General features: G+C 42.7%; 1 protein-coding gene across 3 annotated transcripts in view; it reads right to left on the bottom strand.

Annotated features, from left to right (window-relative positions):
- Positions 1-444: 444 nt before the first annotated feature.
- The window catches only part of HHAT (hedgehog acyltransferase), a 162,018-nt gene continuing 135,188 nt past the window's right edge, over positions 445-27,274 (bottom strand). For 2 of the 3 annotated variants that reach the window (XM_083829429.1, XM_083829431.1), the window contains one exon: positions 445-2,737. In XM_083829429.1, coding sequence (XP_083685555.1) covers positions 2,646-2,737 — 92 coding nt within the window. In that variant the 3' untranslated portion in view covers positions 445-2,645. The other variant, XM_083829430.1, reaches the window with a different exon arrangement.

Here is a 27,274-nt window from a genome sequence, read left to right as displayed (position 1 = left end):
CAGAAAAGGAACCCCTGGAAAGACTGAGAGTGAAGAAATTTATTTACTTCCTTGATGATAAATATTTAAGAAATAGTATCTATTTCTTAAATTGTGCTAGCAATCTTCATGCTTTTGACTATGGACCAGATTAGCAACGTTATAAAGGGAAGCATCATTTTACTTTCATCCTTTTACTTCCATCCTGCTCGTGTTGACCACTCACAGAAGCTTCACACACTGAAATGTCACCATAGCTAATATACCCATGGTGTATTTGCTTTTTAAACTCACCCCATCAGGAAATGCACGTTCCATATGTGCACAAGGGGGACAAACACAACCAGTCTGTACTGCGCCCATCCTGCAGGCTTCCAGCGCATTGGAGCGTTTCTAAATGGCAGGGAAGCACTTACTTTTCTTACGCCAAACTGTAGGTTTCTAAGACACAGTTCTCAAACCAACTGTCAGTTTCAGCTTTATTTTTTGAAACAGAAAAGGATACAAAATTAGGGAAGATGTATAAAGCACTGAAAAAATACATATAAAAAACAATTTTGTTTTAGAAAGAAGCATAATCTAGCTGACCTTCAGGGTCATTGCCATATTAGAGCAGGGCACTTTGCATGCATACAAATTGGAATCCCATCACTCAGTAGCCACTCGTGTCATGCAGTAATGGTAATCGATCAGACTGAGGAACAGACTCATGACTTTTCACTCCAATGCTAATTCCACTTAATTACAAAGTCTGAGTTAAGTTTCAGGAAGTTCTTGCCCTTAGCTCAGTGCTACTCCAAAGCTGAGGCCAATTTCAGACCTTTTTAGAAAATTTGCAGGCTGAGAGCAAAATACTTCTCTGGCTGAGAGGAACCCTGTAATCACCGTAAATCAATCCAGAGGGCCACGTCTCTGGCCGGGCAGCACGCATGGTGCGTCTTATTTTCAACAGTCCATCGTATCTCCTAGAGATAACTTCCAAGGGAAATAACTGCATTTGCACAGTGGAAAAATCCTTCCCTAAAAATAAAGGGCTGGAGGTTCTGCCCTGAAATAGTAAGGGAAAGCCTGGGTCTCTGGATGGGTAGACAGCTGAAGACTCTGCCCTTTTTTCTGCAGCAACAAATGAAGGGGAAAAAGGCGTCAGAGCAGCAGAGACATCAGAAATGCAGGCACTGAGCTGAAGCCTATCTCAGGGACTGAATTTCTTGCTGAAGGGATGATCTCGATCAGACTGTCCAAAGCTGCAGGAGCGACGGACAGCAGGACACTCATCTGTGCCTCCCGACAGGCTGGGATGGCTGCCGGGGGCACGGAACCAGTTTGGAGAGGAGCCCTGCTGCTTCGGGTGCAGGAGCTGCTCTCGGCGGAAGCAGTGCTCTTCTCCAGGGCTGGTGGCCTTTTGCTGTGCCTAAAGAAAAGCCCAGCCACATACACTAAAGGCCTTCAGGCTGATTAACAGGGAACAGACTGGGAGGCGCCCCTTGTACCAGAGGTGGGTAGGGTCTCCCTTCCCCCTGCAAAACGGCGCGTGCCAGCACTCGCAGCCTCAAGGCTCGCAACCAGACAGGCAGAACTTTGCCAGCTCTGGGCAACCCCGTGTTTCAGCAAAGATGCTGCTGTGACAGGTCTGGCTGCGGGCAAAGGACATGGAGCTCTGGCTCATTTGGTGCCACTGTAACAGACAATTTTTATTTTATTTTTTTTTTAAAGCTCTTATAATGCTGCTCCTAGTCTGTCTCTTTAATATTGCAGGAGCTAATTGCCTGGACAGCAGAGGATGAAGCAGACCTACCATTCAGTCAGCCCTGGCTTATCTCCTTTCATAGAAAAGCACCAGAGGCAGACTAACCAGCTCCCCTGAAGGTGGGATTCACTCCATCACAGAGGTAATATTACACGCTTTAATGCTAACCCAAGGCAAACAGCACTTAAAGCCCAAGGAGCTGTAAGATCATATTAGATTTAAAAATAAAAGTTGACTTTTTTTTTTTTTAAGGCCTGCCTTCCTCTTTTTGAATGATCAAACACAAACACTCCCAAGAATACCAAAAAAAAAGTGTTTAAATGAGAAATTAAAGAGAAAAAGCAGACTTTGCTACAGTAACTAGAAAGTCCTATAAGGCTGAAAAACTGCAAGCAGTGAGAACACCAAAAATGTTCTACCTTAAATCAGAAAGCAATCAAAATGAACTGATGAGCACCCTGCCTGTCACAAGTAATGTAAGTGCAGGGCACAGCCCTGTGTGCCCCTGGACAGAAGCTGAGAGAGATTGGGGGTTTTTTTTGAATTGTGCAATGTAGGAAAAAAGAATTTTCTTCAGTACGACAAAATAGGCAGCAAAATATTGGAAGAAATAAAAACAGTCTTTATCATATGTGAAATACATATTCTGAGGTGCACACTTTCAGTGTACAGTCACAGACTTGTTTTATAAAAATAACATCATTCAAAATGCTTCATAATTTCTCCCCACCCTTCATATAGCCCATTAGTGTTGCTGCTTAAATTCCTGAATTCACCACCCAGAAGGAACTAAATGAGCTTTTAGTTTTAACACATTGACCAAATACTTGGTCTGGCACATTGTTCTGCGGATAAGACGTCCAGTGTAGAAAACCATCGACGTGTAAGCTGCCATGAAACTCGTCGCTCTGCGTCACCCTTAATTCACAGCATACGTGCGTTCCCATTCGATTCCCACGTGAGAATAGCAGTACAGGAACCCGAGAACAGTCAGTGTTGCCCATGGCCAGCCTATAAATAGAAAGACAGACAATCCTAGTCAGAATAATTAATGACTGCTTCACACAGAAATACTCCTGGGATGACCAACTTACGATGCTTTTAATTAATTTTATTAGCAATTTGGTATTATAACTAGAGCCAACCCACAAAATTCGAAAGGGGAAACCTGGATTGACTAAAGCTTCAGTCTTTTCCATTTTCAGCGAACTGGTTCAGGGTTACTCCTGCTCCACATCCCCGAAGGACACTTGCTGAATTATAGAGGTCTGTTTCAATCCTCTCCTTTGTGGCAGGTTTGTCTGTCAAGCAAAATCCCTGAACGCATCCCGATGCTTTACGCTGGCTACAGTGCTTCCTATGCACACAGGCATGCATAACCATAATGCAGGTTATTAAAAAATCAGCACAAATCCAGCTACCTGTTCTGCAAAAAGAGTCTGAAGAAATCTCTGACTGAGGCTGGTTTGGATACCCTGCAGCTGGGTGTAAAATTGATGCATGTGCTCTGCAGCCCAGTGACAGCTAATGGGGTCAGAATAGCACCGTGCCAGTGCAGAAGAGACAGCCCCATTTGCCTGATCTGTACTTGTTAGGTTTTTATTTATTTATTTAATAAAAAAGAAATACTCCTCTAGTATATAACACTTTTGCTGGGGAAACGTCACATTTTGTCATTATTTTTAATTCTGTTTAGCGGAAGTCACCCTTTTTCACTGGAGCTTTTAGCAGCTAAGCAAGTGAGCAGCAGGAGGTCACAAGCCAAAAGGACAACCCTTTCCCAGGGCAGTTGCAGATCACTTGAAAAATCTGTATCAGTGGATTTCAGAATCAGATAAATGAAGCTGCCTTTGTTGATACTTTTCCTCCTCTGCTCATTTTCTCCATCCTCATCTTAGAATTTACAGGCTGAAAGCCCCAGCATTAGGCCCTAATGTTTTGTTGAGGGGAAGGGAAAGGGAGGAAGGTATTTGAGGTTTTTTTTTTTGTCTTTTTGTCATTGTCAACACAGGAACTCTGGTTGTGTGTTTGACTGGTTTTCTATATGCCACCCTTGAACCAACAACTGCTGCTTTCAAAAAAAGGGCTTCTGCGCTCCCATTTGGAGAAAATTCTGAGCAGAGGAGCCTGCTGGCAGAAATGAGATTCCTCAGTGGCCTGCAGAAGGGACGGAGAGAAGACATACCCTCTCCACAACAGAATACTCTTTCTGAAGCATGCTCATGAGGTATTTTGCAGGCTGGCTTTGTCCAGGCTTCAAGCCCATGCTAGACTGGGTGCTGCTGAACTGTGCTCCCGTCTTGCTGAGCCTTAACTTAACAGCCTGCCCTCAGCAGGGCTGGCTGCCTCGGGCTCTGCCCTGCACTTCTGGGGACTGTGCGTGCTGGGACCCTTCCTGGGCACACAGAGAGCCCAGGCAGTGCAATGTTTGACCCTGCAATAGAGCTAGAAAACGTTATTTTTTTCCCCCTGTGAAGAGCTGTGTGTTTCATGGATCTCTTAATTGTTCTGTCCTTGTTTCATGGTGAAATACAGTCATGGGACCGGAGTGATTTTCACCGAGACATTTACAAATGTTCATCAATTGTCTTCACAACACCCTAAAGCAAAATTATACTTTCTCATTTAATTATTTGTTTCACAAAACAAAACTGCTGAGGTATCTCCAAAGGGATTTTTAGCAACGAACTAGCTTAGTTTCTTCAGTAATATTAGGCCAGTGTAGAGTGGGTTTTACCTTCAATAGCAAGCTAAAGCCTGGATGTACTTTGTCTATGGTAACATTTAGCTTGAAAGCATGTCAACGGATGCAATAAAACCATCCCTTTCCTGGAAGCAATATTCTGGTGTCTGCTCTGTGCAGACAGAGACAGCACGTTAAAAGATGACAGGCTCTAGAGCTGCTTTTTTGGTTTGGGTTTTCAAAAAGGGTACTTTTGGAAACCTTGCCAGATAGACATCAAGCATTTTTTATAATGCTTTAAAGACCTGGCACACAGAAAATTCGCCGGCAGTGGTCCTTATGACTTGGTTGTTATCGCAAGCCAGTACATGTACATTAAATCCTAGTTATAAGAGACCTTGGCAGGATACGTAGGTACACGCTAGAAATCTTTTCTAGATGCCTCAGACTTAAGATAAAATTCCTTCTCAGTGCCCACGACATGGCTTTATGGGGCTCTCATGGCGCTATAATCAGGCCTGTGGTAATCCTCTTGGAAGGCAGGGAGTTTCTCCTGTACAGTAACAGGTGTCAGGGATTGCATCCAGCAGATTATCTCCTCCTGATCTAATTAAGCTGAAAAGGAAGGGGGGAGACAAAGTCACCCGCTATGGGACAGGGAAAAGAACTTTTTTTATTTATTCTTGCTACAGCTGCTCTAGGAGGAGCCACACAGATCCCAAAGCACTTTTTGCTGCAGGGGCAAGAGGCAGCCCTCTCAGAGCTGGGCTGGAGGAGGAGGTACCTCTGCCTTGCAGGCCCATCCTTGCCCTACAGGAATCACGTGCACTGCTACGAGGCGTGGGGAAATGCGTACGGCACCTCCACTGTCAGTCAGCAAAACAAAGGCATCGTGTTCTGCTTCCACACGATCCTGGATTAACCAATTCACTCAGTGCAGATTTGCACAAGTGCATCCACACCTGAAAAGTGGCCCGAGGACAGCCTGAAGCAAGCAGGGGCTCTTTAAACTCTTTTCACCTCTCTGTTCCATTTCATGACTGGACACAGGATGAACCTGACGAACAGACTGAAGAACTTTGTCTCCAGAAGGTGATGTTGTAGGGAAGGACGCATTGAGCAACACTAACCCAGCAAGGACGCGTCATTTCAAATTCTGTCTGGCGTTTTTTCTGATGCAAACGGCCCACGTGTCATCCTTGTGTGTGACCTCCATAATCAGACAGCAGCACGAGCTGCCCTCTCGCAAGATACACTCACAGGAGCCTTTTCCATGCTTTAACAGTTTCTCTTCATAAACCCAAGCAACCAGAAGTTACTGATGTATTCAGGTCCATAGTTCCAAGGAAATCACACTTTTTGCCCTGGGCCAGCACTGTAATGTATTTTCTTTTCTCAGGCCTTTTGCTCTCCCTCATTCCGCCCTTACCCTGACATCACAGTTCAAGGGCTCTTCTTTCTGGTGGCTCCCCAGCTTTACCTTATCACCCTAAATCACTGCATCCTCGTACAGAAAATGTCATCCACCCCATAACGTCCTTCAGACTCCATTCAGAAGTACACAAGCCTGCATTCGGTACCAACATTTCTCTGCAAAATCATATATATAAAATGCACTTCTATAAACAATATTACTAGGGTCATACTAAGTACTAACCTTAGGAAATGACTGAGGTAGGTTTGCCTATTCAAATACAAGCCACATAGCACCTTAAATCTTAAAATTTGTTGACTGTCAGCAGTAATTTGATTTTAGACTTGAAAACCAAGTTTCGTGAGATGACTCAGATTTTCATAATCTTTTTTCGTGGAAAGATGAATTAGTATTCACTAACATATGCTATCTGTACATCTAAGAACAAATTCATATGCTATTACCTAATCTAGCAAATTCTGTAAGATTTACATACATATTTTTTATTTTTAGACAGCTGGACTTTTAGCAAAGGGATGCTGGGTGAGAATCATCAGTGGAATCACAACCAAATTCTCGACTTACCCAGGTGAACTGCTTCACAAAACTCCAACAGGCTTTTTTGTGAAGAGGACTGTGAAGCCTGTGTCAAGGTAACAGCAACGCTTTATCTACCATATCACCTCCTCCCAAAAAAGTCTCCAACCCCAAGTGGGCAGGAGACACTGCTCTGTCACACACAGCTTATTCAATAGTCTTGCTGGTTTAAAACTGCATTTTGACATGTTATGTACTCACCTTTCAGTGTAACGAATATGAAACTTGTTTTCATTACGTGCTCAAAAAAGAATTAACACAAACTAACTGCAGCAGGAACAGCTTTTGGAATAGTTCCTTCCCTTGAACTTCCTATCTCCTCTTCCAAAATGCTTCTAGATACTTTGTGAACATCTAGATAAGATCATGTTTCTGGCCCATTCTAGATTTTAAACTGAAGATAGTAGGGTAAAACTAAGCTTTCAATCGAAAAGTAGTTGCTTGGATCACAGCTCTCAAAAGTCTGGTATGTCTTCATTACCTCACTTCAAATCATCTGAAAAACCATTTAATTATGTATCCATAATGAAATTCATTCACATTTCCTAATCATCTACCGTACTGCAAAAGAATCATGCTAGCAATGTGCTGGGGCCTCTTGAGCTATCACAAAATGTCCAAACGCTAGGAAACGGCGTTTTGTTTCCTCCAGCCTGTGAGAGCTAAGAGAAAGGGGCAGCAGTTGCATCTTACATTTCCCAAAAGTGCCTTACTTGCTGTGGGACCTTCATACTGTTTTTAGATGAGACTTGGCCACACAGTCCTCAAAAGTCATCAAAGCACAAGAGTAGTTATTAAATCAATTAAAAAAAAAAAAGGTCTCTTTGAAAAGCTTGACTTCAGGAGCGTACATGTTACTGTGACTTTGATTTGGAAGCACCTAAGTTGCTGCCAAGACTTTAGCACTCAGGAAAATCTATCCTTAAACAACTCTTCACATGTGACAGGACACTAAAGCAACCACCCTGTACAGAATTAAGGAGACACAACTGTGGGGATGAGGAGGAGGACCAGGCACTGATTTGTCAGGTTGAATAAAAAGCCAAAGCAAACCCGCATTTGAGGCCAAGACCTCTCTTACCTACAAGTGCTAACATCCTTATGAGATCAGTAAAACTGTCACATTTTCAGGAAAAATAACACATTCAAAATTAAAGATTAGTTGGAAGAAACCTATTATCTGGTCCAACATCTGAAATAGAGGGCAAACTCTGGATTTTTAACTTTAACTTCAGGTCTGTCCCTCGCTTCCAGGTGGGCCACTGCTGACCCTCACGGCAGGACATGCCCAACAGGATGCATGACAAGCACTGTGCAGCCTGACACCTCGTTACCACCTTTAGGGGGTTGGAAAAGTAAACCCTACCTATCTTCAGCTACCATTCAGCACACAGATACGGGACTGCTAACTTCAAAGCCCACCAGAGGTGATCCCGCTGGCTTACACAAAATTGCTCCATGGTTTGTGCATCAAATTTTCCAGCTACTGCATCTACAGAGACATGATGCATGCGGCCCTGTGTAATGCTGGGCACTGGGTAACGCTGTGTTATAATGTATGCCTACTTCTCTGTTTCTCCCAGAGTTCAGTCCTGCTCTGAAGGTACTAAATCAGACTATGAATGAAATGATAATTTTCAAATTTAAAAAGTTATTTCTGAAGGATACTCTGAAGCTTTACAATAAGCTGTTCAAAATACAGCATTCAGATGATAAATAGCAAAGTCACCCTTTTCAGAGAGTGTTTCTACAAACCCCTTTACAGCGCCTTTAGATGCTAATTCCTTCCAGTCTGCCTGCCCTTACTCACAACTCATCCAGACAGGAACCTGGGCATTTTCAATTACCGTGCACAGAAAAAGACCCAAGCACAACTTTTGTTTGCTTGCTTAAATTATTTTAATATTCATTAAATAAAGCCAAACACTTCAGAAATACTTGCTGAACTGGAACCCATAATAGTAAACAACTGCACTCCCAGGTGCAAAGAAAAACCAGAGGCAATTATGGAAGCATTAGAACTATTTGGAATTCAGTAAAGTTAGCTTTTATGCTTTTATATATGTAAATATATATACTAGAGAAGAGGAGGCTCAGGTGAAGAGGAGGTCCATAAATACCTGAAGGGCAGGTGCAAAGAGGACAGAGCCAGGCTCTTCTCAGTGGTGCCCAGCACCAGGACAAGAGGCCACAGGCACAAAGCGGAGCACAGGCGGTGCCCTCAGCACCAGGCAGCCCTTCTGTGCTATGCGGTGATGGGAGCACTGGCACAGGCTGCCCAGAGGCTGTGAAGCCTCCCCTTGGAGATGTTCAACATCCAACTGGACACGGCCCTGGGCAGCCTGCTCTGGGCGTCCCTGCGTCAGCCTCCAGAGGTCCCTGCCAGCCTCACCAGTTCCATGATGCTGTGATATATCCCACTTCTTCAGTTCCTAATCACATTCCGTCATTGCTTCAGATTGCTGGTTTATTAGTGGCTGGCAGCATTGTTTAAGCAGTGCTGTGTTACAGCCTATCCTAAGAACAAAATTTAGAGGTGGAAAGATGCAAGTAGACCTGGTAAGATGCCAGGAAAAGCTCCTGTATTTGTTGAATTATGACCACTCTGCAATAAAGTAAACTGCAGTATCACGTAGCAGGGCCAAAAGCAGAGAATTATCACGTAAGATATTAACTGAAGCAATGCAACTCCCCCGCTGCATGGCTGCAGCATATCCACATTAAGTTTTACTACACTGTTGGTACAGCAGCATAATTAGACTCATGGAAGATTTATTAATGTATCTTAATCACCCAGCTGTACCCTATCCCAATCACTGAGGCATCTCTTAAACCTGCCCAATCTCTGCTGACCTCTGTATGCGCTGCTTGAGCTGACCTGAGCTGGCAATGATCTAAGCCTGATTTAAAGAGTCCCCCCCACCCAGTTTGTCCTCCCATTGATTAGGAATGCAGTTTCTCAACAGCCTGTGTGTTCTTGAGCAGTGCTATTAAAAGACTTTTTCTGTGTGCATCGTGCTGTGGAAACGGCTTTGGTCAGGGAAGCGGTCTTTGCATTATTTGAGTTCTTCCTAATCTCCTGGAGTTGGGGATCAATTTTTTTTATTATTATTATTTTCATAATCCACTTTTGAGGACAGGCCCTTAAAAATACAAGGTTGTGCATAACTACTGGCTATAGCTGTTCCTCTTCAAATCCAGAAGAAATTTTAATCCTTGAAATCTTAGCCTAAGGACTAATTATGGTTCCTGGGTTTAAAATGTAAATTGAACAGTCTAGTAGTTTTTATTGCTCACATATTTAAATGCGACTGTGGTACTTTTCTAAATTAATGGCCAACTTAAGCGTTACTGTCTGAAAACAGCCTGTATCCTTGTGTAGGAGTTCTTACTAATAAGCATTTTATTTTTGCATACTTACAGTTCAGCTACCTGTACACTCACGTCAGTTGATAATAAACAGGCCTGGAAAAAAGACCTGATGCACAGAATTTCACTTGCATTTCACTGGCTTTATGGCTGTTGTGTGGGAGCACTCAAACCAGGGATATCAAATCACCCCCCGGCACGCATTCAGGGATAACTGCAAGGATGGTGAGGTAAGGTGCAGTACACAGAGGACTGTGAATTAAGTTGAAAAAAATGCATATGGCAAACAAAGCCCTAGCATAAACCATAGCACTGTTATTTTGCTGCTGCTTTCAGCCTTCACGTTGCATGCTTTGCTCCTCCTTGGGCTGGGTGAAGAGGAAGTCTCACCTGTGCCACGATGGAGGAGCGACAACAATTCTGCCAGCACGGGCACAGCCCCAACCCCAGCCGTCCCCCACCTTGTAAAGCAGCGCCCAGATTCGCGGGGTCTCTATATTCAAGGTGCCACCTTGCCCCACTACTAGAGCCCAGCAAAGAGCTCCCACATCTTTCCCCTCCATCCACAGCAGAGCTTGGGAGCAGAGCCAAGCAGCACCAGCATGGGAGACTCCAGGCCAACTTTGCTAATTGTTACGGATTTTCAGGTGTTGATGCTTCAGCTTCAAGTGTGGGTAAGGTCCAGATATTCAGACAAATCACCACTGTACAGCAGGGGGCACTGCAAAGGAAAGCCAGGGAAGCACTGTAAGGATGACTCAGAAGCTGTCCCATACAGAATCCGTGAACAAGGCTGAAAAGCACAAAATGCTCAGCTGCCAGGTCTAGATCTGAACCTCACCTAGGTACGTTGGCAGTAACCACAAAAGCTTCGTCTTCAGCAGACATGAAGTAATTTCCAGCTAAGGACATTAACCAATGTATTACATAGTAGTCTACTTATGTGAATTTTAAATTATACCATCCTGGAGAATGCTTACATCTGTGGCTTTCCGAGGAGTACTTATCGCTGCTGAGAAAAACTGCAAATGGAGAGATAACAGTCAAAGACCATCATCTGCAGTGCAGGATGACTGCAACTCAGGATCAGCACTGCTGAGAGCAGAAAGCTGTAGTCTCTGAGCATTGGCATAACGCAAACAGGTTCCTTTTAGCAGAAACAGGAAAAACAGATACAGATCACAAAAGCTGTAACTTTTCTTTGTTCTTATTGAGAGTGGATCCACACTTCACCAATAGCTAAAATAATTTCGCTTTTATGCTTGATGGCACTAAAGAAAGCTGCCTGCTGACAAGGACTGCCTTAAACAAGAAAGCCATTCAACCTACGTCAGGGATGTAGAAAGAATGTTAAACACACTTATTCCTATCAACTAGATAAGATGCAAATAAACAATTTCATAGGTAGCTCAAAATACCGGGCTATCATTTTACAAAGCACCCCTTGACATGATTCAGTGATGATGCCAAAACCATTTGCATTGCACTAAGCATGCACCTGAAAGAGAAAAACTGCTGTCTTATTTACAAATGCTGCTAAATGCCCCATGGATGTGGGTACCCATACAGGATATGATTGCCTTTGGAGCCAAACCCCACTTACTGATACCTAACCACGATACTAGCAGCTCTCCAGATGCTGTACAATGCAGATCAGAAGCATTATTTCCCTTGTACATAACACATGAAGTGAGCAGGGGGATGCTGGTAACTTCACTCTACATTGTTTGATTTTTTGTGGTATCGCCTGACCATAATTCTGACAAGTAATTTACTTGAAATACTGTATAAAGAACAAAAGAAACACAGCAGTTACGCTTTCTGCCTCATGTTTTAAAATAAGCTTCACACACTAGTAGTTTTTCCAGTACAGCTAGTCAGTGGAAAAAAGTCTGAGATTTTAGGCTGCAATCCTGGTCTCACACGTTGACTCTGGACTAATTCAACTAAAATCAAAAGAACCACATTACTGCAACTGCTGGACCTGAATTTAGAGTAAAAAAAAGACAGCTTAAAACTGCCTGGCAGAGTCTTTCTGCCACAATTGATAATAGGAAAAGAAAAGAAATCCAAACAGCTTTAGTTTCCAGATTAAGAAGGGGTGAATCTATAAGCTAGAAGCAACTTTCCTGCTCCTCCCAGGTCTTTAGTTGGGAACCGCACCAAAATAACGTGAAATCAAAGCAAACAAAATAAGAAATTGTGCCTTTTTTCTTTTTTTTTAAACAACAGAGACAAAAGCTTCAAAAAGCAGCACTGTAAATAAAGATGTATCTTCACCTGGAAGCAAGGCAGAAGAGCTACCTCTTCGAAGTGTCATGCAACAAAAACACTTTAAAGTAATCTACCTGTCTTGCCATGCATAATGAGGGCAACGCTATGCTTATCCTTAAATGTCTGCACAGGCATTCCCAGAATAACCTCCTTAAATAGAGTGTGAACAATTACGGAAAGCTAACACTTGCAAAGATTTTATGGTATTTTCTGCTTGTAATTATTTGTTGACAGCATTACGGACACCATTCAAAACATCAGAGCCACGAGAGTCCTTTTGTTACGGCTGCATGATGAAATGTGAGAATACAGAGCTAACTCCCCAGACCAGACACGGCCCAAGGGCAGAGCTGGACTGCTGCTGCCTGGCACAACCCCGAGTCGAGTATCTAGTTATCTGTTGTTACTGAGCAGAGATACCCATGACACACAAAGAAAGACAGGCTGAGCACAAGGACGAGTTAACTTCCCTTTTACTACAGCTTGAATTTCACGAAGATTTCTTTATCAATCTAATTGGGGGTCTCCCTTCTTGGATTTCGGTTTGTGTGTCAGCCTTTTTGCATAGTGCTGGGGAGCTCTGGAGAAATCAAGGCTGTATCAAGGCTTTGAACGGGTGAGAATTTAAACCACCCATCATCAGCAAGCAAACATCTGGGTAAAATGGTGAAGTACTATAATTTAATTCCCCAACCCAATTTCTAAACAAGGTATCCTGGAATGGTCATGAAAGTAAGATGCTTAAATGATGAAAAAAATAATAAATTTTTAATTGTGAAGTATATTTACGGATCAGTTATTCTCTGTCCTCCTCCTACTTGCAGCAACCTTTAGTCTACAATTTTCTCTTCTCATCCACAAAATCAGTTATGTTCCTAGATCATTTCAGCAATTCTGTGGTGTTGCCTTGTCTCTCGTGGTGTTAAGCAGAAGAAAGCAAGCAGTGCAACAAATTTAACAACTACTTACAACCAGCTACACGAGCAATACACAAACTGCAATGTCTTATCACAGAGGCCTTGTACAAGAAATTCTCTGTGTAACAAAAATTATGTTACCTGTTACAGCTCCATGCAGTAAAAGAAGGGCTGAGGACACATCAGTAATTTACAGGAACATGGCATTTGGGATAATTGCTGTATCGGTATAACACTAGTACTACAAGTGAGGACACTGAATCGAGTCCTCACTTAAGAGAAATCCAAACATCTCAAGGGATGGAAGTACATAGATAAGGGAACCAAGCAATCTTGCAATCGCTTATCAAGCCATAACAATCAATTCAGGACTAAGGTGTTTTTAATGCTGCTGCTCTCAGGCTGTATGCAGTTACTTCACTTCCACTTGTGTCTTGTTTCCACAGCATCTCCAAACAGCGAAGAAAAGGACCAATGGTGCAGTTAACGCACACAGCTGTGGAAGGACAGTGGCACCTGAAGCTGGCAATCAGCCAGTAGAAAACATAGACAGTGAACAACCTCCACATCGCATGAAATATAATTATTGCATAAAAGTTATCTGTAGAAAAAGGGCCATATGTGGTTAACCCCTTTTTGATAGAACAGCTGTTACACTTCTCATGTGCGGAGGCTGACCTGACCCTGCTGTAGCTCATATAATCATAGCAACTAAATACTAAAATTATCATAGAAAGGCTTGGGTTGGAAGGGACCTTAAAGACCATTCAGTTCCAACCCCCTGCCATGGGCAGGGACACCTCCCACTAGATCAGGATGCCCAGCGCCTCACCCAACCTGGCCTTGAGCACCTCCAGGGATGGGGCATCCACAGCTTCTCTGGACAACCTGTCCAGTGCCTCACCACGCCCTGAGGGAAGAATAGTTCAATTATAGATACTTTGTAGGTAAGATTGAGTTCTTTTTGGGTTTTTTTTGGAACAAAAGAATGCGTTAATCCACCATCAAGACCATTTGTAAGAGAGAAAAAAAAAAAACCAACTTAAAATTACTTGAAAGATAACAATATTTAGTTGACTTTAAGGTCAAAATCAGACAATTTACTTGTATATTCTAAGAAAACACGTTCTGGATTTTATGAGTACATCTTGTGAGTTCTTGAGGCCTCATTCCCTGCTTTCTGTGTGAATTAGCAGTGTGACTCTGTGACAGAGCTCAGAGAGTATCTGAAATTACAGATTTACCTCTGTGAGCTGCACAAGCTTGAAGCATATCTGAAGCAAAATCTAGCAATCCCTTTATCACCTGTGTCAGAACACAGGAATTAGGAATACCCAGGAAGCTACCTCAACACGCAGCTTCTGTCAGCACTGCCAGCCGCAGGAAGCTTGTGTCCTGAGCCCCACTCTGCCTTCCTGGGATCTGCTCTCAGACCAGCAGGAGACCACCTGAGGGAAGGAATTTTGATCAGCATGGATCTGAGAAAGTTATGTACCAACTTGGTAACTGCGATCAAAAAGAGTCTGTCAGCCCTAGCCCCTCCATCTGTGCACTGAGGATAACAATACTTCTTTGCCTTTGTACCCTGCTCAGAGGAGCGCATATGAAAACTTCAGATGTTGTTGTTGTTGCTCTCCTTGCTTTCCTGTTTTAAGAAAGCTTCCTAAACAGCTGCTGAATGGGACCATTCACAATGTTGCTTGAACATTAGATGGCTATGCTGGTGGAGCAAAGCATACACAAGAAAAATTTGATTTCTAAAAGAACCCCCAATATGTACTTTTTTCCCAGTGATGTCTTTAGCAGGATGTTGCATTTTCCAGAAGGAAAAAAAAAAAGCCACAGCCATGAGCTCCTTTACATTGAAATACAACCGAGTAAAGCAGTATTACTGTGTCTTGCTAAAAAGCTGGTGCCAATATTTAAACTATCTTATTTAACAAATCAGATGTGATCTTTCCATGTGCTTTCCTGGCCCACTAGAGTCAGCCAGGATCATTACCTGATACAGGCTGTTATACCCTCTGCTCCTCTCCCACCCTTGCACCTCTACTTAATGTAATAAAAGCAGTGCTGCAAATGTTTAACAAGACTGCTGATAGCTCTAATATACACATCATGCTCAAAACCAACACATGCCTCTCCGAAGGAAACAAGTGACCCATTTATACACATCAGCTCCACGGTGTTCAACTAGCTTCTTGTCTCCTTGTCCAGGAATGCAACGAAGTGACATTTCTGTGACTCATTTGTCTCTGCCACTTCACAGCCTGGATCATGTTTGCTACTGATGCAAAGCAAGAGCAGAGAAGTTGAAATCAGCTGTACAACCCCGAGGGGTGGATCTGCTCGGCTGCCTCACCAGAAGATGTATGGGACCTACATGGATGCCAGGGCCGAGAGGGCACCAGCAGGCTCTCATTGCCCTGACCAAGCTCACCAGGGGCCTCCAGAGAGCCATCATCCTCACAAGCGTATTTAACTGTATTATCCCATATTGCATACACCACACACGCTGTGCCTGACCCTGACTTGACGTCCACCTCAGCCCTGCCTTGCCACCCTCGGCCTGGCCCGGCCCCGCTCCCCTCGCCGAGGCCGCTGTGGCCATGCCGTACCATGCCGTGGGACAGGGCCTTGCTGCCCAGCCCCGGCGCAGCAGCCCAATGGCAGGGATTCGTCTTCAGTCCCGCGCGGCAGCGGGATTTCTCCCAGTCCCGATTTCACACCTCATGGGAGAGAAGTATAATGAGAACTGGCTATGAAGCAGTCATTTCCATTTGTAAAGAGGGGAGCACAAAGGAAGTAATGAGAACAAATTTCCATATGTACAGCCCCTTCTAAACAACATTTCTGTAAGCCTCTCCGCACTGTGCACGCTTCCTTTCCTCGCCGGATCAGCCACGCACCCAGAATAATGAATGAATTTAGACAACATCATATCAGCTCGGAGGATCCAGTATAACAGAGCTGGATCTGATTTGTTTTATTTCAAAGATCACGCTTCACACATGATGGTGTGACCACACAGATTAGCCATATTAAATATAATTTGGGGCTAAATAATGAATGCCGCATCTGAGGCGGGCCCAGACTCCCTTCAGACATCGTTGCTTACAATCACTACGTGCCAAAACAACACCTTATCACATCCCTGATCTGAAACTAAAGCATGAGGTGGGGAATGCCTGATGGGAGAGGTGCATGCAGTGGCCACAGAGGGCTGGCAGGGCACGCACAAAGCCCGTGTGGAGGTGGGACAGTCACCGCGTTCACGTGATGGCACACGGCTCCCTGGTGTGAGATGGAGCCCGCCCTGGGAAGAAGACCTGGGGAACAGCTGCACAGCTCAAAGGTCCCACTGGTCTGTTCACCTCACTCCCAACATCTCCGTTAGGATCAATAGATGGCCCAGAGAGGTCTCCTAATGCAGATCATATTTTCAGTGTGGCATAAGAAATAGAAGAATGATGTATCGTAAAACCTGAGGTTAAGAAAATACCTTACTAGATCTGACCCGCTTAGACAGGTGTGGTGAGATGGCAGAAGGAAACCTAGCCTTGGAAAACAAGCTACCAAAAGAGGTACCTGTGATTTTGTAATGGCTGCAGTAAAAATGTGCATGGGCTTAATTTGACTAGGAGTTGCTTCATTTTAGTTAGAATTGCCAAAGCTAGAGGTTGGCAGTCTTTGGTATGCTGGTGAAAGCCTGTTGCCAAATGAAGATGTCAAGGTGTCCATCATTTTGACTGATGAGCTGGAGAAGAACCAAAATATTGCCATTTGCTGTGGGGGGGGGACATGGCTCACCGCTCTGCAATAGGTGATTTTTCTTCTGAAGGCAGTATTACTCCTGCTCTTGTCAAGGAGATTGATGCTCATTTCTTTGGCAAAAATTAGGATACCTAATAGAAAGGAAAGATAGTTTCTCTTCTTCCTTTACCTCTTTATTTTCAGTTGGATTTTCTATTGGTACTAAATGAATTATTAGTAAAATTCCTCATACCAAACTACACATTCTGGATGAAGGAAACACTTCTAAAAATGTATACATGCTCACTTAAAACACTTAAGTGGACGTTTAAAGAGAAAAGTATCCTTTTAATTTATTGGTTCTTTAATGTCTAATGCACAATCTGTTTCTCCAGCCTTACTCTTCTTCCCAAAAATCTTTTGAATGGATACTGGCACACCCAATACAAATTTTGAAAGTTTTGCTTTTTGGATCAAATTTACTGACATGAGTGTCAGCATCCTTCAGGTCTACTCACACTGTGTTTATCATATGGAGTAAGGCTGCTCAGGTAATCCTCTATTTCCTCTATAGAAAATCATTTTGCATTGGGATTTGGCTCAGGGTTCACTTTAGTGCAGTACCCAAAGACAGCTATGGATAAAAGACCTTCCTCTGTCCTTTAGTGTTTCACTGAGTACCACACTCAAGCGAAGAACTCAGCTGCAGTCAAAGTTTGTTGTAACAAAGAAGCCTGATTAAATAAGAGAAATTTATCATTTGGCAGAGTCCTTCAGCCATTCTTAAAAGGAAAAGTCAAACACAATACTTATTACTTTGATCAGAAACTCTGCTTGTGTCTTGGACCTGCATCCCTGATGACCTTTAAATTGCATTTGAATACATTTCAATTACCAAGGCAGGAAAATTACCCTGGCAGATGGACCAAGGTCATTACCAATCTACTATCATATCTATCTTCCCTTTTGCTGAAGTCCCTATATCTTCTATGGCTTTAGAATGATAAATTATTTTTCATTCTTCAGAGAGTAATGGAGCTTAATTTGTTTTAAATCCTAACCCAAACTCTCCAACAGATGTTGTAACTGTTGGGTAGGATACCTGAGAGGCCGTGGCACATCTCCATTTTGATCTGAAGCATCAAAGTAAAATAAATAAAGAGGATGGAAGTAAAAGGGTGACTCATATGCATTGTCATTATTCTAGACAAAGACTGAAACAATTAAGATAAAAGGGTTAAAGTGATCAAGTGAATCTCTGGAAGGGAGGAAGAAATGTTAAAGGTAGACTCAGAAGTGAACTAGCTAATTGGCAACAGAGAAAAGGTGGTCTAGGAAGCAAGAGTCAAACTCACAAATTTGAACAAATTCTCTTTTCACTACCAAGAAAGCTATCAGTGGCTTGCTCAACTCATCAGTTCTGATCTAACAGTCCAGTTAGGAAATGGGCTCTATACACTACATTTGAGAACAAATGGTCTTAATCAAGTATGTTATGAGACAGTAAAACATTAAAGTTCTCTTGTTAAACATTAATCATTTTTTAGAAAAGGAGAACAGAAAAAAGATTCAATAACAATACTTTTTTCTCCCCCCCCCCAAAATCTTAGATAGTTAGTCTTAAGAGGGAGAACAAACAAAGCCCCCACCGCTCACATATCAACATAAAACTTCCCCTGTTGCTCATGAGCCTGCCTCTGTAGGGATCCTCCTTAGGTAGCTCAGCTTGCCTTGTGGCTTTGACGTGCACATGCATCATCTGTATATGCCGAAAGGATACCAAAGGTCATTTGGCAAAAGACCCCCCTCCAAAATGATCAGTTTATACAGGTGGTTGCTACTAACAAGGATGGACTTTACCTGGTAAAAACAAGGTCCAGTCTTTCTAGCCTTCATTCAGAGCTAATTATACTAATTCTTTTTTTCAGACTACCGTGGAGCTGTAGGCATGGTACAAGTTGACCAGTAGCTTAGCTGTAGCTGCATTTAAGTCTGACTAATGCAGAAAAAGTTTATTACCTTCCCTCTTGGAGATATAACTGGATTTAATCTTACATCTCAATCAAGCTTAACAGAACATTAAATATAAATGCTGTCAGTAGCCAACTTCTTTAATGAAGACAGCAGTACATAAAGCTGAATTGAATTATTAATGAAATTACTCTTGCGGAACTCGTGTGATACAAGAAACTCACTGCAAAAACGTTAAGTAAATTGTAACTTTTTTAACGAAATAATCACTATCTTTGATTAATGGAGATCTAATCAGACTACACATTAATTTTGAATCATCTAAAAATTTTCATGGAAGCAATTTGTGTCATCTTTCAAAACCAGTGCAAATTTGGCAAAGTACCATGCATAATACAAGGTCTTTAAGTAATTAACTTTAGTGACTAAAATGCTCATAAAGTGTGTGTCCTTGGCTATGTATGGCACTGCCGTGGTCTCAGTTTCAAGAGAACTGATGGGTCAGCACTACTATTGTAACTGAAATACAGGAAGGTTACTGTAGGCTGACCTTTACAGTTGTTTTATATGCTATGTGCCTGCACTGAAAAGAAATTATAGGTACTTCACCTAACACTGTAGATAGTGTGAAGATATAGAACGCAAAGTGTAAGCAGGACAAAAAAAATCTTTTCACAATCACAGTCAAGACTCAGCATTTTAATATGTGACGTGTATGTACAATTAGTTTTCTTCTTTCATTTTTTTTTTTAAATTTGTTAGAGGCCAGTAACAATGCCTGAGCCATGCCCACAGTAGTGCCTGCCCACCATATTGTAGCAGCAGCCTCTATTGCACTTGCTGGGGCAGTAATTATATTGGACCAGATTTCTAAAGAGAAACATGTATGGCCCTGGGGAGTCTCTGCTGGCATTTGCCCTGGAGCTGGTCCCTGGTGCTCGGCTCAGCAAACCACCACAGATTTTCTGTACATTTGTGGCTTGTGCACTTCCCTCCTTGCTTCACACACCAGATTTTGTTTCTATCCAGTAACTGTTAGAAGTAAAACAGACTTTTCAGGACAGTCCATCTGGCAGAAACTAAACCAAATGCATCCTGCAGATGCTTCCAGCTTGTCCTTAATGTTCTCTAGGAGGCATCTGGAGCTCAGGCAGGACTGAGGACATCCCACTACTCCATTTTACCTGGGCAGCAAGCAGTAAAGCTGAGGGCAGATTTTCAGAGGAAGAAAAAAAAGCAAAGAAAGCAAGCCTAGAGCATCATAAAGCACCCTAACCTGTGCATGACAGATACGTACATTAAGACAGACAATGCTGGAGGAGAAAAGGGGGATGGGGCAGAGTGATCTCCTCTTACGTGATATATTTTGCCATTTCCTCTAGACTGTGGAAGCAGGTAAAAGCTAGCTGTCCCTCTTAGTTTCTCCTGTTATCATCTCACAGCCTTTCATCAGCAATAATGTTACTTAAAAAGATAAAGCTTGTGTCTTTGACTGTGATGCAGGAGCCAGCTTTACTGAGAGACAGCTCAGAAATGCTTACTGCAACATAAAGAAGGCACCGCTGTGTTAGTGAGCCATCATGACTTTTTAAACAAGGACTTGACCTTTCCAAACTTGGCATAGGTCGAACAAATTAAGACGTGCCTAATTCATGGAAACTCCTTTCATTTACAAGGCAGTTACTGCTGTCACTGAAGACTTTGCTGTCAGCTCAAGCAACACAGAAACCAACTCACTGAAAGGATCTTCTGACACTGCTGGTTCTTCCTTCTGTGCGACCGAGCTCTGTTCATGAATCCCCAGAGAACTCGGCGTTTAAGCAGGACTGTGAAGAAGCACATCTTAAGGAGGAATGAATGCTGAAAAACAGACTGACAGCAGTCACGAAAGCCAAGATCTGTTCCCCGCTCTGCTACTGATTTGCCACTTCTCTTTGTGCCTTTGTTTCTCTTTGTTATTTGTTAAATGACTGGAATTACAAAATTCTTCAAATCTTTGGGTCAATATCGGACTACAAAAGGATACATCAGTCTATTGCCATATTTTACACAGGCTGCTCAGAAGCCTTGCAACCTACTGCAACCTTAAAGTTGGCCAAAGGATGAAATGACATCAGAAGAAACCATTCGCTCTGTCTCTCCTCAGGAGTGGCAATTAGAAACAAGGCAGGTTTATAAGGAAGGGTGTTCTGGGGCATTTTTGAGCAACTCTGCCAGTGTGACGCAAGTTTTACTGCAATAAAGACAGCTGCTATTTTAGTGTTTTTCAAATAAATGGCATCATGATGTAAAATCTGCATCTTATCAAACAGGTTAGCTCATACAGCAATAAACGCAGAGCTCCATGACAGCATCACCATCAGTCAGCAGCAGGCTCTGTGGAAAGGATGCCTTGGAAACATCCGAATGATCTTGCTGCTGCTAGGAAAGGCCTTCAACCCTGGCTGCTGAGACAGGGTCTGGGACTTTGTTGTTCAGCAACAAAACTGTATCAAAATCTCTAGCAAAGCTGCATGTCCTGTACAACTAAACTGCACACATCAGTTTGAACTATAACAAGGTTCAATCCTTGCTCTACATAGTTTTGCTGGTAGAAGTTACAAGAGTGTTCCTGCAATTCCATGTCATTTCAATCCAGGGAAGAGTGTTACTGAACCAGTAAAAAGCATGGATTTATGTGAGATGTCCTGGTGGTACAGCCTGTCGGTATTCCTGCACCTGCAAAGGTGCCCTGAGCCTATGAATTGGGAATACAGAACCAAGCATCAGCCAGACAGAGTTCCCTTCACGTTTTTTCCCCACTTTGAAATGTGGTCCTCCAAAGAAATCCCAGACTAACTCCAGACATTTGTTAGTCCTTGAGAAATGAGGCATCTTCAATTTATCCTGCATCCCTCAGGGCTAACCTCCCCTCTGTGTGGAGGCCAGAGCTTAATTATGATGTTTCTCTAACTACAGATACCCTCTGTCCCTTATACCAAGAGGGAGCCATTAGCAATTTTCCCCCAGGGAAGCACAGCTCATTATAAGCTATTGTCAGGTATAAAATAGCTTTTGGCTCATTTAGATTTTTTGTTTTGCAGCATGATAAAGAATAAAAGGCAATGTGCATTGAGCTGTCTATGTGATAAAGGCACTAGTGCCACTACACAAGTTGAAGCAGCTCAATAGCTGAAAACAGATGCTTCCTGCAGTGAATTGATGTGACAAAACTTGAACTCATTTTTTGGAGTCAGGCAATAGATCTTCAGCCTAGTACAGAGCAGCAAGTGTACCGAATGCAGGCTGTGTAAAATTCAGCATGCAGCTAGCCTCCAACTAGCTTACTGTGAGGTGGCCTTGGAGAAGATCACAGAATCATAAAGGTTGGAAGAGACTTCCAAGATCATCTGGTCCAACCACCCCCCTACCACCAATGTCACCCACTAGACCATGTCCCTAAGCACCACGTCCAACCTTTCCTTGAACACCCCCAGGGACGGTGACTCCACCACCTCCCTGGGCAACCCGTCCCAGTGCCTGACTGCTCTTTCTGAGAAGAAATGTCTCCTCATTTCCAACCTGAACCTCCCCTGGTGCAACTTGAGGCCATTCCCTCTAGCCCTGTCACTAGTTATCTGTGAGAAGAGGCCGACCCCCAGCTCCCCACAGCTTCCTTTCCAGTAGTTGTAGAGAGCAATAAGGTCTCCCCTGAGCCTCCTCTTCTCCAGACATGCCTTTCTTGAAGAAGATTTCTTAAGAACAACACACCTTGATGGTGTTTTCTAAGGCTGTGAAGGTGCAAGTGAAAGAAACAAAGATGGACTGCAGTAAATAAAAGTTTCAACATAGCTGGAATAAGCTCCTACTAATATTTTCATATGACATAATAAAGCCCAGATTTAAGTACTGTGGCCTTCACAGGTAATTGGTTTACCTGAGAAAAGATGATCCAGACATTTAAAACTGGCACTGATAAAATCAGTGGTGATTTTGCCATCAGCCTTAATGGAAATAGGACCAAGTTCCTGGGGCACAATGCTATCAGTTGCGTGGTGACCTCCACTCCCAGCAACTCAGGCAGAATTTAAAAGCACTCAGTAATTTGGGGAAATTGCTTGGAAAGCAGCTGAAATATCAGTGCCTACCACACCTTGGAAATATGCCATTTGCTTGTGACATTTGTTGGAGAATTTCACATCTATGAATAATGAAGAGCAGAAATGACTACCTAATGCACAATGATCTGGTTGGAGGACAGGACCTTCTCTGACATTCCCCTCCCAAACTCTCAAACATATTCCCCACACCTTCCAATCTAAAAAACAAACAAACAAAAACGTGCATTAAATATTTCATTAAGTAGCAATACTCATGTATTGAATGCATCTCTAATAAAATAGTTGAAATAGAGGAAAGGAAAATAAACAGATCTTTTCCATCTGCTTCAATGAAAAAAGTAGATACTATCTGGTATAGACAAATCATAATACTTCTGGAAAATGAAACCTGTTTAACAAATAACTGCCATACTCCTGTAAGGTTTTAGATCTTCTACTCTAACTTTCATGCAAAACATTTAGAAAACTGAAGGTGACACTTGTTTCTACTCTGAATGTGTAAATTTCCCTTCAACAAACTCTGCTACAATGCCTCCATCTATCAACTTCTTCACTGCAGCATTTGGTTACCTCTCAGCTGCCAGCTTATTTACCTACATGATCATTCTGTGCATGGAAACTGTCCTACCCGTTCATCATCCCTGTTGCTCTTCTCCAAAACCTGCCAACCTCTGATACATGCTTTCTCATATGCAGGAAGGCTGCAAAGCTCGACAGCTCCTGTGTATAAATACCAGCAGGTTTAATCACTGCCTGTGAACGTTGCAGAGTCTAACACAAGTCCCATCCAGGACTGACAAACACGGCAGGAGGAAGCCCAAAGTAACAGGCTGTAAAAGGGCCAAAATGAGGTGGGGATAGGAAACAAATGCAGGTGGAATGGTACATAGAGCAGGTATCACAAGAGGAACAACTGTCTCAAGAGCAGGACGACAGAGATAGTGAAGCCATCACGTTGAAACCAGTAAGGGGATGTCCAAAAAACCACAACATTGGAGCGGGGAAAGCAGAAAGGTAAATGGCACTTTCTATGTTGTGCAGACGAAAGTCTGCCATGCTGGCTCAGGACTATGTAAAAAAACCATGTATGCTTGAGCCATACACTTATACAACTGACAATGCTTGTGTGTGATGCCTTTATGAACTTGCGTATGGGAGGCTCAAGTACCAGAGAAACCCAACCAGAACTGGCATGTGTCAATGGTAAGGCTCTGTCCTGCAGTCCCCACACAAACTGTTTTAGCTCAGACTCCAGCCTGATCTACACCAGTGATAAGTCTCCCAATAACCTTTGTGCACCAAAAAAATATGAAGCGCAACTGCCCTTGTTAACTAGAGTATGGATTTCCGAGTAGGAAAAGAGCGGTTTCTTGCTTCCTGAAAAACAAGAGGCCAAATTCCAACAGATACAGCTGTTCCTCACCTCTGGGGCACAAAGCTAAGTCCTCCCCATAATTCTCTTCCCCTTCTCCTCCACTCCTACCTAATGCCAAGTCTTGCCTCCAGCCTTTCGCAGAAAACTGCCAGTCTGGCTGCATGTGCTTCAGCCCCACATTTGGAAATGCCTGAAGTGTTTTGGCTGAGTCTTTTCTTCTAGGAATTGGCCTGAGAGACAGCAGAAGTAAAACCTCCAAAAAAACCAAGAAAAACAAAAAATCAAGTACAAATTAAACATTTTTGTAGTGAGAAACCTGAGGTGCTCGTAACCTTATTTATAATACGTGAATTCAATCTCTTTCAGGATTAGTATGATACAGAAACGCTAAAATTAGTCTTCAGTCTTCTAATTTCATTGTAAGAAAAAAGAGAAAAAAGCAAAAAGTCTTATTTTAGCAAGAATAAGTGCTCAGGGTGCAGATATATAGAAATATTTAGGTAGATACTAGCTCACAGTCGTTCAAAATTATTTTGCCTGTCAGTTCTTGTTCAGTACCTCTTTAACCAGTTGGCAGGAAAACTGCTTATAGTTATCTTGCAGCTCATCCCATTGGAGTACATTTGAAAGCCACAGAGTTTCTAAAAGGCCCGGAAACTTTTTCAGATGGTAGAAGGGAAGGCTGTCACAGGATGCCTCATGAGAACCCACGGAGCCAGTGAGATGCGTTATGAGTGCTGGTCAGGTAGGTACCAGCTACTCTGTATGTGGGGTTTTACCTCAGTGAATGTGTTTCAGGCATCTGGGGTACTTTGAGTTAGAAAAAAAAGGAATAATTCTCTAAGAATCAAAACCTGCAGCCTGTCTGGGATTTTCTTTAAAGCCTGTATAACATTGTAGTCTGTATAGTCACTGATCAGGAAACAGCAGCAGAGGAGGCTGGCCAGCCTTGAAAAACACACCTATACGCAAGTACAAACTATTCTGAACCCAGGTTTGCCTTCAGTGTGCACACAAAACACACAACTCAGCTAAAAACAACAGAGTGACACAGATTTACTTCTCTGCCATGCTCTCAGAATTTCCATTAAGACTCTTTTTTTCCCTGATATTTCCAATCTTCTTTTCACATTAAAAGATCTCTGGAGTTGGCAGGAACAATCTCCCTTAGACTCTCCTAAATGAGCAGCTCCAGGCTTTGTAGGCGTTTGCTGAACACTGAAACGCACCAGCACAAACCAGCCCTGAACACTGACAGGACCAAGAGACGGCTCTTCAGCAAAGGAAAAGGGGGTTTTCAGGAAATAACACAGCCTACGAAATAATCACTACCCAAGATCGTTTTTAATACTTAACATTGGAATACTGCCATAGAAGTAAAAACGGAGCCTATATTTTCTTTCCCTGAGAAAAAGAGGTAACTTCTCTTAGATTTATGATTTCGGGTATGCATTGGTTCAGTCACTAGTGCTCTGGGACAGACTTTGCAGCCTAGCACATGGCATTAGTGTGCAACGCAAGGAAGAAGAGTTCTTCCAGCTCCGTGCTGGGAGGATTTTTCCTCCAAGTGACTTCACATGGTAAATCCAGATTGTTCATCAGCCACCCATGGCTGACAGTCACCTTTCAAAAACCTCTTAAATAGTTAACTTTGCATTTTGTAATTTTAAGCCAAGTCCCTGCAGCAGGAGACCATGTGTGATGAAGATGAAATGGAAAGTTTATCAACAGCCTCCCAACCTCCGTGAGATCTGTTAACCTGGAAGACTCTAAACAGCAACGCCTGGCACTTCAATACAGCTCCAACATCAAAGTACTTTGCAAGCCCCACATACGCTGCAATAAAAGACCTGGAGAACATAAAACGCTCCTCTGTCAGGATGACCGTGTCACTAATTGCAGTTTAACTACGCCATGTCAGAAGCCTTCCACCAGCTTCCCTGGGGGCTTACTCCTAATCTCATGTATTTCACTGTCCAAGTCTTTCAGACTCTGCAGTTAATTGAGCAATTGCTGTGAGTAAAACTTAGGGCCATACACAGATCGAGACTGAGCATCCAATAATGGGCATATACACCATGTACACCTGGTGGCAGAAAGCAGCCACGGGCTCTCGTTGAAGTTTGCTTCCATAGCAGAAAGAGGAAGAGCGACGTAGGCACCAGGTGCAATGCACCACGAGACTTAAATACAGCAGTGGAAGGCGACACAAAGGACCAGCAGTTCAGACTGAAGACATGGATGGAGCAAAAGCTGTGGAAATCAGCACGTGCTGGTGCAAATGGTGCAGAGCTAGACTCAGGAGCTGAGGCACAACTGGTAAGAGCAAAGACACAGTCCAACACTCTAAGAGTGTTACTCTTACTAGCTGTGTTCAGGATTGGATGGAGATTAAGGAATTTATTTCAAATGATTTTTTTAGCATGTAAATTAGATTTTAATGCATTTTACTTTTTAAACAAGTTTAAAATTTAATAAGAAACTGATGATTTTCTTGAATATCTGTTGTTTTTTTTTGTAATCTACTGAAATAATTTATATAAGAAATATTGCATTACTGAGTCATTCTATGAAGTTTCATAAGTTAAAGCGTGATGATTTTATTTGACTAGGAATGGAATAAATAAGAGCTGTAGCTACGGATGTCAATTCAAGCTTTATAAATAATGCAGCAAATAATACCACGACAGAAGTATCTGTCTGAGAGAACTCCTGCTCTATTTTAAATACTTTTCTACTATAAATGCAAGTGTTTTTGAATCCAAGCATGAAAATGAGCAAGTTTTGTCCTAAATTATTTTCAGTTGCAGTTTGCTTAGGAGATGCAGGGTGATGTTTTCTTTGAAGTAGCTAAAAGTCAGACTGTGATTCTAGACCCAGCATTCTTTGCTTTCCTCTCTTAACCAACAAAGAAAAACTGACAGAGTATATAAAAGCCACTGCTAAAAAAAAAAATCAAGTATATGGGCCAGACTTTCTAAATGTCTTAGATATCCAAAGGTGCCAATGAGTTCTTGAGTGCTATTGAAAATCCCCCTAAACACAAAAGTTGGTTACTGTTGTTACATACTGCTGCCCATGGAGTATCTGCATCT

The sequence above is a fragment of the Anser anser genome (genome assembly GCF_964211835.1).
Source record: "Anser anser genome assembly, chromosome: 3".
Lineage (NCBI taxonomy): Eukaryota > Metazoa > Chordata > Aves > Anseriformes > Anatidae > Anser > Anser anser.
Note: the sequence above shows the minus strand (reverse complement) of the source record. Positions and strands in the feature narration are given on the sequence as shown.